This window comes from Mesocricetus auratus, unplaced genomic scaffold (assembly GCF_017639785.1).
Source record: "Mesocricetus auratus isolate SY011 unplaced genomic scaffold, BCM_Maur_2.0 Super-Scaffold_100004, whole genome shotgun sequence".
In the NCBI taxonomy this organism is placed as follows: Eukaryota; Metazoa; Chordata; class Mammalia; order Rodentia; family Cricetidae; genus Mesocricetus; species Mesocricetus auratus.
In genome coordinates this window covers 93,990,075-94,005,130 of record NW_024429189.1, presented here as the reverse complement: position 1 = coordinate 94,005,130, position 15,056 = coordinate 93,990,075, and the positions used below count along the sequence as shown (strand labels likewise).

Sequence of the window (15,056 nt, the reverse complement as noted above, 5' to 3'; positions counted from 1 at the left end):
CTGTTTACGCACTGGTAAGAACGCCAGCCTAAATTTGAGGGTGATTTTGCTGCAGTGTCTACTACCCTATTGATCACCAGCATTGACTAGATTGATCTAGCTGGATAGACAGGTGTCCCCTTCCTCCCTCACAATTCTATCTGTCTCTCTGGCATGCTTGGTCTAAGAGGATAGCCTCAAACCAAATAGAGGAGGAGCAATCTTTAGTGGTGGGGGTACAGCAGTAACTACCTTCATCTCTGGATCCTTCAAACAAGCTCTCAAAAAAAGGCCCAGCCTGTAATGTTTCAGACACCATGGGGCTCTGGACTTTTTAAAACACCAAGAACAGCTTCAGGACTGGGAGATTGGTAAAGTATTTGACCTGGAACATGAGGACCTGGATAGATTCAGTCCCCTGTCTCCCAAAGCTCAGCATGGTAACGTAAGCCTCAGTCCGGGAACAGAGACAGGGAGACCCTTGAGGCTTACCGACCTGCTGTCAGCTGTCCTGGCGCTCTGGTCATCAGTGGGTGCATTGAGGGGCAGTGTGGGAGACTCTGGAGTTTGAATGACACAAAAGCCATATAACCATCTGTTCATTCTCTTGCCCTTCTGAGTGACCCTAACCCCAAGACTCTCCCTCCCCTACCCTGGCCTATTCAGTGGCTGGGGACTGCTTCATTCTTGACATCTCTTATTGTGACCAAACCTGTGGGGACACTCATCCAAACTACAGCAATACAGCATACCTCGCCTCCAAATCTGTCCACATAGAGCACTGGGCCTTGGGTGGAACATTCAGTCCATACACAGAAAGCAGAAATAGGCAAATGCCAGCAAGCCACAGCCAACTCAAGGAGTAAGACCAGGATGGCTGTAGATAGCGGGGTGGGGTTGTCCCCTATGAGGAGGTGGCTGACACATGAACAGAGGCCCAGTGGTGCATAGGACAGTACAGCTGAATGGAGAGAGGGAAGGGGAGACATCAGAGGTGAAATCTGAGCCAGGAGCTGGGGGGACGCAAGTTGATTTTGTAGTAGACTTGGGGCAGGTTAAGAAGCAAATGTGTTTCCAGAAGCTTCCTCTGGCATCCTAGGAAGAAGAAGCTGTGTGGTCAAAGGCAGAAGCATCCGAATGCGAAAACGGTGGTTGGGATCCTAAGGAGAAGGAAGGGGTCAGCCAGGGCATGGGGGTGTGGTCTGTGTGTGTGTGTGTGTGTGTGTGTGTGTGTGTGTGTGTGTGTGTACGTGGAGGTCAACCTCAGATATTATTCCTCAGGATCCAGCCACCTTGTTTTTTGAGATAGGGTCTCTTATCATCCAAGTAGGCTGGACTGGCTAGACGGAATCCCAGGAATCCCCCTGTCCCCTGCCCAGCACTGGGATTACAATCATGAGCCACTTTTTTATGTGAGTGTGGGGGATACAGCAGTCTCTTTACCAACCGAGGCATCTCCCCAGACCACCACCCTGGACTCTTGATCGGGATTGCATTGAATATGCATATATGTGATTTGAAGGAAAAATAGTGTCTGTAATATCCATCTTTATAATATTATGTTACGACCACATGGCCCCATGCAGCATGGACGTTCATCTGTCCATAAAGGTCTTTGGGTTCCCCTTATTACTTCAGCGTACTGTTGTACTGTTCATGTGGGTGTTACCTGTTATTTTTAGTGCCTTTTCTAGGTGGCTATTACTGGTGCAGAGAGCTGCTATCGATATTTCATGAACTCATCCCCCCTCCCCTCTTCCTCCTCCTCCTCTTCCACCTCCTCCTCCTCAGTTCTCTTGACACAGGCTGACGTAGCTCAAGTTAGCCTTGACATGCTGTGTAGCCAAGGCTGTCCTTGAGCTCCTGACCCTCTGGTCTCTGCCTCCCAAGTGCCAGAAACACAAATGTGCACCGCCACATTTGGTTTTCAGTAAGATTTTCCAGATCTTAATTATCACACACTTTAAAAACCAGCTGAGCACAGCTGGCTAGCGTTTGGGTCAAGGCTTTGTGTCTGTCTTCCGGAGTGAAAGGACATTCGATGTCCCTCCTAGTGTTGCTGTTATGAGGTTTGAAGACCAAGGTTACTGCGTTGATTGGCGTTGCAAGGATTACCAGCGGTCCTTTGAGAACTGTTTGCTTGGCTTTTAAAGTGGCAGGGTCAGAGACACTTTGTCCCCTGTTGCTGGTTTTTCTAGACATGGTCTCACTGGGTAGCCTGAACTGGCCAGAGACTCTCTCTGTCTCCCTGGTTGGCCTTCACAGACCTTTTAGCCAGTACTCTCTCTCTCTCTCTCTCTCTCTCTCTCTCTCTCTCTCTCTCTCTCTCTCTCTCTCTCTCTCTCTCTCTCTCTCCCTTTTTCCCTCCCTCTCACAACCACCTGTGACTTCAGCTCCAGGGAATCTGGGCCCTTTTCTGGCCTGTGTGGGCACCTGCACACACATGGCACACACATGCACAGGCATGTGACAGTTAGCCTCAGACCTGTTTGATCTTCACAGACTTAGTTTTAGGCTTTGTCTATGTATATCTGTGTTTACTTTTCCTTAGGTCTAGACCAGCAATTCTCAATCTAATGCTGTGACCCTTTAATACAGTTTCCTCATGTTGTGGTGACCCCAACCATAAAATCCTTTCATAATTATAATTGTGCTACTGTTATGAATTGTGATGCAAATATCTTATATGCAAGATATCTGATCCACAGGTTGAGAACCACTGGTCTAGAGCAAATTGCTTTAAACTGGGGCTCGCAGCCCCATATGGGGCAATGTTACTAAATGTGGGATTGAGAAAAGGCTGTCTCAGCCGGGCGGTGGTGGTGCACGCCTTTAATCCCAGCACTCGGAAGGCAGAGGCAGGAGGATCTCTGGGAGTTCGAGGCCAGGCTGGACCGACAGCCTCCAAAACAATACAGAGAAACTCTGTCTCGTAAAACCAAAAAAGGCTGTCTCAGTCTGACATTTTGAGATGGCTTTGTGTTGTTATGTATGACTGGATCCTTGTTTGTTTGTTTTCAATAGAGAATATTGTTCTTTTATAATGAATGGGCCACATTTCCATGCTTTTATTGGTGGGGCAGCTTTCAGTTTTGTCGCTGGAAACACTAATAAGAATAAGGCTTCCTGAACAGCCTTGCACAAGTCTTCCTGTAGACATTGTACATCCCCATTTCTCCCATATAAATAGCTGTAAGTTTGATAAGTGTTTCATAGGAAACTGCCAAGCAGTGGTCTATTGCGTATACCATTTTATGCTTGCCGTAACAGTGCATGAGCTGCCAGGAGATTCACACCCACAGCAGCATTCAGTGCCTCCATCTCACGGGCTTGAGTGGATGCTTTGCTCATTTGCATTTCTTTGATCGACAGGTTGATGCTGAGGGCAGCTCTTCTTGTACTGATCATTTATTAGTTATTGTTGGCTTACGAAAGTTCATTACAAGCTCTGGAGATGAGCCCTCATCATATGTAAGCACTAGAAATATGTTTTCCCAGCCTCCGACTTCCTACTGGATTTCTTAATGGCTTTACTGTTCTTTCTCTCTACTTGTTTTTTTCGTTGTTTCTTGAGCTCTACTCTTATTTTTCTCTATCATTATTATCATTTGTTGTTGTCTGTTTGCTTTGAGTCAGGGTCTGGAACTGTAGCCGAGTCTGGTTTTGAACCGGGGTATATCCACCTGTCTAGGCTCCTGAATGTTAGGATTACAAGATAAGAGTCACCATGCCTGGCTCAACTAAAGTGTTACTGTATTTTTATTTATGACCTTTCTTCTATTTACCTTGAATTTATTAATTATTTTGTTATTATTGTGTGCGTGCACACATGGACATGAGTTCTTTTCTGTTTTTTTGTTTGTTTTGTTTTGTTTTTCGAGACAGAGTTTCTCTGTGTAGCTTTGTAGACCAGGCTGGCCTCAAACTCTGCCTCTGCCTCCTGAGTGCTGGGATTAAAGGCGTGTGCCACCACTGCCCAGCATGCGTGTGTTCTTGTGAGTACACATGCCATGGTGCACACATAGAGGTCAGAGGACAGTTTGCAGAAGTCAGTTCTCATCCTCCACTGTGTTTTCCTGGTGTTGTGCATACGTCAGGAGAGTGTGCAGTTTCATAGAATCCAGGCAGTTCCGTCTCCACCTCCCACCTCCCCACAGCACACTGGGATTACAGAAGAACGTTATACCATGTCTGACTTTATATGTGGGTCCCGGGAGCCAAACGTAGGTCATCAGGCTTGCATTGCAAGCGTCTGGACCTGCGGAGCCACCTCACTGGCCTGTGCTTTGCTTTTACCTGGAGACGGGACTCAGGTCCTCATGCTTCCACTGAAGCACTTCACCACCCAAGGCTCTTTCTCCAGCTCCTGAAGGGATTACATGTTTTTGGCTTTGTTTTGTTTTTGTTTTTCAAGGCAGGCCTTCTCCATGTAACAGCCTTGGCTGTCCTAGAACTTGCTTTGTAGACCAGGCTCCCTAGTGCTGGGATTAAAGGCTTACACCACCACCACCTGGCTTAAAAGGCCTGTATCATTGATTTTCACCCAATTTTCTTTTCTCTTCTTTCTTTCTTTCTTTTTTGTTTGTTTGGTTGGTTTTTTATCTTGTTTGTTTGTTTGTTTGTTGGTTGGTTGGTTTTTCGAGACAGGGTTTCTCTGTGGCTTTGGAGACTGTCCTGGAACTCACTTTGTAGACCAGGCTGGCCTCGAACTCACAGAGATCCGCCTGCCTCTGCCTCCCAAGTGCTGGGATTAAAGGCGTGCGCCACCAACACCCGGCTCTTGTTTGTTTTTTGAGACAGGATTTTCTGTGTATCCTTGACTGTCCTGGAACTCACTTTGTAGACCAGGCTAGCCTTGAACTCTCCATCTTCTTTTCTTTTGGCTTTTTTGAGATAGAGTTTTACTCTGAAACCCAGAATGGCCTAGAACTAATGGCAATTCTCCTGCCTCAGTCTCCTGAACACTGGGTTGCAGTCATGGGACACTGTGCCTGGGTACCTTTCTTCTTCTTATCTTCTTCTTCTTCTCCTTCTTCTTCCTTCTTCTTCTTCTTCTTCTTCTTCTTCTTCTTCTTCTTCTTCTTCTTCTTCTCCTCCTTCTCCTCCTCCTCCTCCTCCTCCTCCTTCTTCTTCTTCTTCTCCTTCTTCTTCTCCTTCTCCTCCCCCTCCCCCTCCTCCTCCTCCTTCAAGACAGGATTTCTCTGTGTAACAGCCCTGGCTGTCCTAGAACTCACTCTGTAGATCAGGCTGGCCTTGAACTCACAGAGATCCACCTTCCCAAGTGCTGGGATCGAAGGCCTGTGCCACCATGCCTGACCTGATAGAAGAATTTGAAGGCTATGATATTCTGTCTGGGCACAGCTTTACCACCCTCAGCAGATCTTGACATCCGGCGTCTTTGCAATCATTCAGTTCAAACTTTACCTTGCAGTTTTCCTTCTCCAACCTATGGGCTTTATTACAAGTGTATTGTTTCATTTTCAAACACTTAAGATTTTTCTAAACCTTTATTTGAATTTTAACTTATTACCACTGTGGTTAGATCCACTTCATGTACCAGTATCTGGTATATCCTGGCATCCAAAGGGTAGGCTTTTGAAAAGAATGTTTATTCTACAATCTCTGTATAGTGTTCTATAAATATTAATTAGATCAAATTGGTTGATAGTGGCTTCTGAATCTTTTATATCTACTTGTGCCAGTTTCTGAAAAATAATGTTCATATCTTCAACTATGGTTGTGCTGTATCTGTTCCTTCCTGTAGTTCTGATTTTTTTATTTCCTTATTTACTTTCCGTCAGATATTTAACAGCTATGTTTAAGTGATGTAACATATTTTGCATTTTTCTGTCTTCGGATGAAATAATGGTCACATTATGAAATTTCTGAGCTCCTTATTCTTCCTCTCCCTTTTATTCCAGCCAAGTCTGTGCCCCTGCACTCAGGGTATTGCTTCTGTAGAAAGCATGCCTCTTGAAGAAGGCAAGCCCTCCCTTCCTTCCGGCATCCATGCTGCTCTGTGCATCTCACCCTGAAGGCTCCTTCCCGGGGCATGCCCTCCACATGTCTGTCATCCTGCTGTGATAGACAAAGACGTCTCTAGTTCCCCCATCTGATTCCAAAAATTAATCAAACAAAAATCTCACTGCTGTTGTGAGGGGCCTTGTACAGGTGGCCCTATCTGGGGACAAATCCTTGTGGGACGCCAACCAGAGAGGCATCGCAGGCTCAGGTGTGGCTTGCCAGGACTTCATCTAATAGGTAGCCAGATTTAACAGTGTCCAGGGCTTGGGTACCGATTAGTGTCACAAAAGTTTTGAGAGCCCAGTATATCCATATGAAGATGGACATGACCAAAGAGAAAGGAAAAGCTGTGGAGAAGTTAACTAGAAGGAGGGCTCAGGCTTGAGGACTGGGACCCACTGACCACAAAGGAGGGTTCCCCTTAAGTAGGGACAGGGCATGGAGAAGGAAAGGAAACATACAGGTCAGTGGTCTGCAAATTCCTTTGGGAGATTTCCCCCTCGGGTACATCCTCTAAATGAGCAGTTCTCAACCTGTGTGTCACACGACCCCTTTGTGGAGTATAACAACCCTTTCACAGGGGATGCCCAAACCATCAAAAGACAGATGTTTGCATCATGATTCATAACAGTAGCAAAACTGCAGTTATGAAGTAGCAACTAAAATAATTTCATGGTTGGAGTCACCACAGCATGAGGAACTGCATTAAAAAGTTCCATCATTGGGAAGGTTGAGAATCGCCACTGTAAATGATGCAGGGACACAGTAACATAAGAGAAGGAAGAGATAGCAGTTTCACCTAGGAGGCAGGGTATGTGGTTGGCCAGGGTAACATCGTAACATCGGGAGTTTCTAAGACTAGACTGCCTGTGTGTGCAGGCAGGCTGTACAGTCTCTGACTGACCTTGTTGGTGGAGACATGGTTGTAGTACAAAGGATCTCCTACACCTATGTCAGTGGAAGACGAAACACTTTGAGAACTTGTCACCCACAAGGGGCAGGTGCTTGCAGTCCTCTTGACCAGAGCTTTTACTTTGTATTGTGAACAAGATACATGCCACTCCCAAGACAATGTATGGGGGGAGGGTCTTATAATTAGGAAAAATCACCAGAAGTCTCTTTCTATCCCAACGCAGCCCTTGCACACACTCTGGTGTGCTGTTTTGTTTGTTTGTTTAAACAAAAATGGGCATTTACGGAAATGTGAATAATGATCTTGCCTCTACCCAGCTACGCAGCAAGCTCAACAGGTTGGGGTAGACCAAGATGGATGTCTTTCCCATTCCTGGTGAGGCCAAGGAGGGCTGGTGGAAGAGAGAATCTAAAACTAGTGTCTGGTCATGAGATCTTTCTCTCGTGTCTCCCTCCCATGTGACTGAGGAGTAGATATGCTCAGGAATAGAGAAGGGCCTACACCATGGAGGAATGGAGACTTAGAACAGTCAAAAGGCACAACTCCTAAGGGCCCCTTCCACCACAGACCCTCCATCTGTGCTGTGCTCGGCCAGCATGGCTGCACAGGGTGGCCACACAAGGAAATTCCCTCCTCCTCCTCCTCTTTCTGCCTGTATCCTGGTTCCTGCCCACACCACATGTCTCTCTCCATGCTGAGTCTATGTCCTCCTCCAGACAGCAGTGACAGTGAACTGGAGTTGTCCACAGTGCGTCACCAGCCAGAGGGCTTGGACCAGCTGCAGGCCCTAACCAAGTTCACCAAGAAGGAGCTGCAGTCCCTTTACCGAGGCTTCAAGAATGTGAGTGCGCCTGTGTGCCCAGGACCCATTAGAGTCTAGAGAGAGCATGACCTACCTTCCTGTCTCCTACCCAGAAAATGGGGTCTTTGTGGAGCTCACATTTTATGGGAGAGCTACTGGGGGTCAGCATGGATACTGGGAAAGCCACCATGACCTTCTGTGAGAGCCTCCAATGCTGTACCAGTTGGGACAGCATTGACATGAAGGGAGCCTTCTGTATGCCCTACAAAAGGCTTCGTTAGCCCTGGGCTCAGAGAGGCACAACTGTGCCTCAAGTAGTAGGAACCTCCTCCTTCCAGAGGGTGGTCGGAGGTCAGCCATGTGGAGTCAGGCATGGATCCAGGAGTGGCCAAGGCCACTGAGAGGTGTGAATTCTCACTGCAGGAATGTCCCACGGGCCTGGTGGATGAGGAGACCTTCAAAGTCATCTACTCACAGTTCTTCCCTCAGGGAGGTAAGTCCATGGCCGGGCCTCTCTCCCGCTACTTTCAAGCCCTAACTGTGCCCCTTTTCTGGGAGGGGCTTATGACCATCCCCACCTTCCTAGCCACCCTTCCCTTTTGGAGGGCTTGATGCTGCTTCTGACCTACCAGAGAAGAACCACCACTGGTCATGAGCTCCAGGCAGGACTGTGTGAGATTGGAACAGACATCCAGATAACCCAACTCCGGCCTTGCCCTGTCTCTCCACAGATGCCTCCACCTATGCACACTTCCTCTTCAATGCCTTTGATGCTGATGGGAACGGGGCCATCCACTTCGAGGTAGGGCCCTGCTGACCCATATGTCCTGCCCTTGTGGTCTTCGGAGTGGTCCCCTCACCCCAGTACCAGCTTCTTAGGGCTGTTGATGGGTAGAGCCTTCCACATGTCACTCAGGACACAAGTGGACTGCTGACAGTTGACTAGCTTTCTCTTCCATTCTGGGAGTTTGCAGCCAACTTAGTTAGCCAGCCAGGGAAGCTGGTAGGGAGCCAACACAAGTCTACATTTTTAAAAGATGTGAGGATTTTTTAAACTTATTTATCATGTATTTGGGGAGGGGCACATGCAGGAGTAAGTGTGTGGGTTAGAGGAGAACTTGCAGGGGTCACTTTTCTTCTACCATTTGGGTCCTGGAGACTGAACTCAGGTTGTTAGCATTGATGGCAAGTGCCTTTAACATTTTACCAGCCCTTGGTTTTGGTTCTTTGAGACCAGGTCTCTCTGTATAATCCAGGCTGGCCTCAAACTAATAATCCTCCTGCCCGAGCCTCCAGAGTGCTGGAATACAGCCATGAGTTAACATGCCGGGCTCTCAAATTAGTCAAGGTTTAATAGCGGGGTTTCAAATTACTAAGCAAACAGGTCACAAACCCCGAAAACATGTTGTGTGGGCTTAAGACCTCCAGGTTGTCATCCCAGCTAGGCATCATGAGTGATGGCCAGTGTTGCTCAGAGTAGGGAAGAAGAAGCTAGAACCCCCACATCGCTCCAGACAGCCTGGGCTCCCCGTGGGCAGAGGTATCATGGGTTCCTCCTAGGCCCGGCCACATGCAGTCATTTGAGACAGGCCCCATCTGTGGAGCCCAGGTCCCTAAAAATAGCTGCAGGAGAAAAGCCGAGGCCTCTTCAGAGAGAGCCTCACTGAGAGCTAGCCTGATCGATAAGTGCCCCAGCCTGGCTTCCAAGGCCAAGGGCGGCCAGCAGGAAAGCGGTCTAGCAAACACACAGTCAGAAAGGCCACGGACAGCCAGGCTGGGGTAATAATAACTCGTCAATAATGCCACTGGGTTATTTTTACACAGCCACAGTGAAACATTGCATGGGCCTGGGAGCCTAGGCTCTGCTCTGTGACCACAACCCCCGCCCCGACCGGAAGAGCCATTGCACACGGTGTTGTTACCGCTTACTTTCATTAACACCTGAAACACCAAAGTCAGCGCACACAGAAGAGATAGTGAGAACAGGGAGCTAGCCGGGAACTGTGGGGCCTTCCCAGGCTTCCCCTGTGGCCAGCTCTTGGGGGTCCCTCCCCCCCGCGCCCAGACCACCGGGACTCTGGGAGAAGCACGGAAAGGAATCCATCGAGAGGTACGCAGTCACGACCGAGTGGGAGAGCTTTCCTTGTTCATCAGTGAGCCCTTTGTGTGTCCATGGGCCCGCGAGGTCATGACGCCATCACTTCCTATCCCTGTACCCTTTCTATATGACGCAGAGGGGGGTCTTGGGGTAGGTGATGTGTCTGGGAGCAGGGCTTGCCAGCGGCTGAGATGGGGCCTATGGCGCCTTCTTGGGTCAACCAGCACTGATACCTTCCGGCCTTCCACGTACTTCTCCGTGTGTGAAATGAATCCCTCTGGCTTCAGTCCCCTGAGAAACTTCCGGGTTGCTGCGTTCTTCTCTGGGAAGCTTTCTGCAGGAAGGGAGGGGCGCAGGTCTCCACTGCTGCCTCCCAGTGCACCACAGGCAGCATCCCAGGGGTCTAGCACAATCTTCTCAGGTGGGTGGAGGGGGCTCTGGCAGACACTCAACCTAACTCAACACATCAGAACCTTCCTGAAAGAAAAATATTACAACTTCTCATCCCTTGACAAAATGAGAATGACAACAGCAAAAAACAGGGAAACTGGCCAACCCCAGCAGAGCCAAGTGGGTGTGGTCCCAGGTCCCTCCCGCCTTCCTCCTGCTGCGGACAGTGCTGACCGTGGATGTGCTTTAACAGTCCCTGCCACGGAGGCCCCTTCTAATTCAGCTGTTCATCTTGCCAGAAAAGCACAGAGCTTTGCAAACACCTCAGTGACTGTGGGTGCCTCCTAGGTACCCAGCTTGGAAACGGCATTGGACAAGCTGCTCATTTGGAAAGTGAAGACATCACATGTCTGGACGGTGTGCCCCCAACCCCAACCCTATAATGACTTGCAAGTTGACCTCCCTAATGTGGTGTGAACTGCCACCACAGGCTGGCCTGCAGCCCGACAGTCACCCTTAGTTCTCACCAGCTTCTTTATGCTCATCTTTGGGATCTTGACTTGGAAGCCTGGGTATGCCCTGAGTACCTTTTGGGGGCTTACACTGGAGTTCAGATTATGCTGTTTATCTTGACAAATGAGGCCCTCCGGTGGCCTTACAGGGACAGTCAGTCTGTGAGCAGCACCCTCTGTTACCTGAGGGGTATGTGGCTAAATGCAAGGTTTCTAGAAGATAGGAGTTGCTAGCGCCCCCTCGTGGCCTACTTGAGAAGTATCGCTCCCAAAGCTAGACACCACACCCCTCCCTCAGTCTCCCACTGGGAAAGTCTGTGGGGTCTGCAGTGTGGAGGTGGATTGCTACCACTTCAGGGATGACTTTAAACCTTCCTTGCTTGGGTAAACCATCCCCACACTTTGGTAATCATTTCCCAAGATGAAAGTGTAAAAAAAAATACCACCTTGTTTCTCCTTTGAATATTTTTTTCATGACCTCCAAGACCAGACTGACGGCAGATTTTAGGAAAGCTGGGTGGCCCCTACACCGAAGTTTTAGGCCCCAGGTGGCCCTGTACCATGTTTCCGTGACTCTTCTGGGCTGTCCTGTCTAGATCTGGTGTCTTAAGCCTCCCTAAGCACACACCTTTCCCATCCTCTTGACGACTGACTGCAGGATTCAGACTGTAATGTGAGTGATCCCCAGCTCCATCGGGCCCCTTGGACCGGCTTCCTCTTTCCCCAGGCCAAGTCCCCTAGACTGGGGACTCCCCTAACTTCTTCCTGGCTTTGCTCTTTTCAAGGATGCATCTTCCAGCAGCTCCTTGGAAAGAGTATGTGGGAAGTGACTTTTGATTCACCGGGTATCCAGAACTACCTTTACCCCTTCCTGTCTTTCATGCATCATGGACTAGAACCTGCAGGGGGGTGTTTCTCAGGCTTCATTCCCCCAGGGCTATTGTTCAGCAAGCCCCACCAGATGATTCTGATCAGGTGTGTGGGACCTTATTGACAAGGATGGATGATGGATGGATGGATGGATGGGTGGATGGATGGATAGATGGATGATGGATGGATGGATGGATGGATGATGCATGGATGCATGGATGGATGGATGGATGGATGGGTGGATGGGTGGATGGATGGATGGGTGGATGGATGGGTGGATGGATGGATGGATGGATGGGTGGATGGATGGATGGATGATTGATATTGATTGGTTTCTCCCAGTTGGCTTTGTGTTTCTCTAGGGAAACCCCCTCTTGGCAGCCAGTTTTGCTCAGCTTCACCAGGACCTGTGCCATGGGTTCAGCTGCAGCTGATCTCACACACTGTGCCAACTGCAAGGTTGGGGGTGGGGCCTGGGAACTTAGCTTTGCCTTTGGGAAATCTTTCTCTGACTCACTTTGCTGCATTTTCTCTGGTTCTGCCTGGAGTTTCTGTCCTGACACTGTCCCCAGGGATTTCTCTCTCTCTCTCTCTCTCTCTCTCTCTCTCTCTCTCTCTCTCTCTCTCTCTCTCTCTCTCTCTCTCTCTCTCTCTCTGTGTGTGAGAGAGAGAGAGTGTGTGTGCACATGTGTATGCGTGTGTCTCTGTGTGTGTGTCTGTGTGTGTGTGTCTGTGTTTGTGTGTGTCCACTTCCTGGAAGACCCCACTTGCTCCTCCAAACCCTCTTTTGTCATTTTTGATCCCTAACAATCATCGAGCTCTTTCTGGTCTTGGTCTTAGATTATTCCTCTCTCTTCTTTTCTAAACAGTGTCCTATTTTTATTGTAAGGCATGTCAGGTTTCTAACCTCTGCATCTCCTTGTTTTTGTTGTTTTTTCTTCTGGAATGTTCTGTTCCTCACAAATTGCTTTCCTGTTTCCCCTGGTCTCTCCTTGGTATGGCTTCCTTGTGGCCAGAAAGGCTCGTCTGGAAGTAGGGATGGAATCCTCTGAGGCTCTACCCTGTCCCTCTGCAGCCTCCATTGGCAGTTCCCCAGGACATCCCTTCCTCAGAACAGCCAAAGAGGACCCTGGGTGGGCGCTTGCTTCTCATGCCTTCTAGCTGGGATCTGTGCACAGCAACAGAGTGACCATATGCATCCTGTCATGTTATCTGTCACATCCCACAGCTGTCGGGAGTCTACCAGTTGACTCTGAACACTATGCACTTAGCTTGTTAAGTTAAAAGTCTTCAAGGACCTTTGACTTGTAGATGCTTAGTGGACTAAAGTAGAACACTCTGCTGTGTTGAAGGAGCACCCCAGACACAGAAATGCAGATGAGCACAAGACCCCAAACTAGCAGTTGGGTCTCTGCTTGACTCAATATTGGTGATCATGCGTGCATGCATGCACACGTGCACACACACTCTGCCATGTACATGGGCACAGTTATGTACATGGGCACAGTTATTATGTGCTCACACACATAAGGACACACAACCTCACACACATGCACAGACTCACATGCTGACCACCTGAATGGACACGTCTGCCACTGGACTGTGGAGGACCCTCATTTGAAGGAAGAGTGTAACTTTCGGTGGAAGTCACGTGGAGGGCTGGAAAGAGAACCCCAGCTATGGCTGCTGCTCCTCACCCTCCCTCCCTCACCTCTATAGGACTTTGTGGTTGGGCTCTCCATCCTGCTCCGAGGGACAGTCCATGAAAAGCTCAAGTGGGCCTTCAATCTCTACGACATTAACAAGGATGGTTACATCACCAAAGAGGTACTGGGTTGGCAGACCTGCACATCCCTCCTCTCCTGAGCTCCTGGCTCCCCTTTTTCCCTGATGCCACTACTTCAGTGATTCTCAGCCCTGTCTTGTGACCTTACCACACAGTCCCACAGACGGTCTGGTTTGGCCCAAACATTTTTATCTGAAACGGTCACTGTAGCTTCTTGTTTGGAGACATGTACATAAAAATCTATCTTCATTTTCTCCTGGGAGTCATTGCACAGGAGGGGCCAGATCACTCACTCTCTGTAGCTCCCAGGCACCTCAAACTCACTCACCACTGTTCTGGTGGTAGCTTGGCCTTTGGGGGTAACCCTCAAAACCCCCAGGCATGTCTGCAGTGGAAGCAGCTCATACAGCCCTGTCCTCCAGGAGATGCTGGCCATCATGAAATCCATCTATGACATGATGGGCCGCCACACCTACCCCATCCTGCGGGAGGACGCACCTCTGGAGCACGTGGAGAGGTTCTTCCAGGTGTGTGAGCCCTAGTCTTTGATGGTGATGGGAGGCAGCCCTAGTGAGCCTCTTACCCTCGCTGAGCCTTCAGCCAATGCCAGTAAAGAGATGTGGCTGGGCTCCCCGCCCCGGCTGATGGTCAGAGCCCCTGGGGGAGTGAGTGAAACCCAGGTTCCGTGCCAAAGAACTTCATCTGGAAAATGAAGTACTCTGGGCAACCAGGTGCAGAGGCAGCTGTCACAGCGTTTCAGTGCCCTTTGGGACATATTCAGGGCAAGCTCCCTCCTCCACCCTACCTGAGTAGTATTGAAGTTGCCTTATTCTGGAGGGGCTGAAGGAACCAATGGTGTCCATTTCACTTGGGTCATCCTGTGCCTCTGAAACTCTGTCCCAAAGTTGAGGGATTAGATAGGCTCAGCGGGAATGCTGGGACGATAAGCTGAGCCAGCAGGACTCCCCTAAGCAGGCGATCTGAGGAAACACCAAGGATAAGGCTGGCTGGAAAGGGTGGGAAATAGTTGAGTTGGAAGAAGGCCCCCACCCCCACCCCAACAGTGTACTCAGGCTGGAGTAGGGGAGGGCCCTAAGGGAGACAGGCTTACCTTGGGCATGGCTTGGGTTGCAGAAAATGGACAAGAACCAGGATGGAGTGGTGACCATTGACGAGTTTCTGGAGACCTGTCAAAAGGTAGGTAGCATCAGGTGCTGGGCTTGGAGTCCTCTGTGGTCTCTCTGTCTCTGTCCTCTCTGTGTCTCTCTGTCTGTGTCTCTGTGTCTGTCTCTCTGAGTCTCTGTTTCTGTCTCTGTCTCTCTGTCTCTGTCTCTATTTCTCTCTCTCTCTCTCTCTCTCTGTGTGTGTGTGTGTGTGTGTGTGTGTGCGTTTCTCTCAGTTTCTCTCTCTTCCCCTCCCTCCCTCTTCACACACAGGATCATGCTCCTGCCAGGGCACAAGGAGGATGCCTTGCTGTCCCCCGAGCTTGTCCTCTCCCTCCTTCACCCAGTCCTGACTCCCAGACCCTCTCTCATCTTTTCTCATGGCACCTCCAATCAGAGAGCAAACATGGGGTCAGCAGGAGGGTGATTAGCCCGCTGTCCCCCAGACAGAATCACACTAAGGGAAAGGTTTCCAGAGCTTTCTTGGCTCTGCTGCTGGCCCTCCTCTCAGAGTCCTTG

At 49.5% G+C, this 15,056-nt stretch overlaps 1 protein-coding gene across 6 annotated transcripts in view; it reads left to right on the top strand.

The window, feature by feature from the left end:
* The window catches only part of Kcnip3 (potassium voltage-gated channel interacting protein 3), a 68,770-nt gene that overhangs the window by 51,538 nt on the left and 2,176 nt on the right, over positions 1-15,056 (top strand). For 5 of the 6 annotated variants that reach the window (XM_005068586.4, XM_013112363.2, XM_021226322.2 and 2 more), the window contains 6 exons: positions 7,633-7,757; positions 8,142-8,211; positions 8,450-8,520; positions 13,308-13,415; positions 13,797-13,901; positions 14,509-14,571. In XM_005068586.4, the coding sequence (XP_005068643.1) occupies positions 7,633-7,757; positions 8,142-8,211; positions 8,450-8,520; positions 13,308-13,415; positions 13,797-13,901; positions 14,509-14,571 (542 nt within the window). The remainder of the gene's footprint in view (positions 1-7,632; positions 7,758-8,141; positions 8,212-8,449; positions 8,521-13,307; positions 13,416-13,796; positions 13,902-14,508; positions 14,572-15,056) is intronic. The other variant, XM_013112362.2, reaches the window with a different exon arrangement.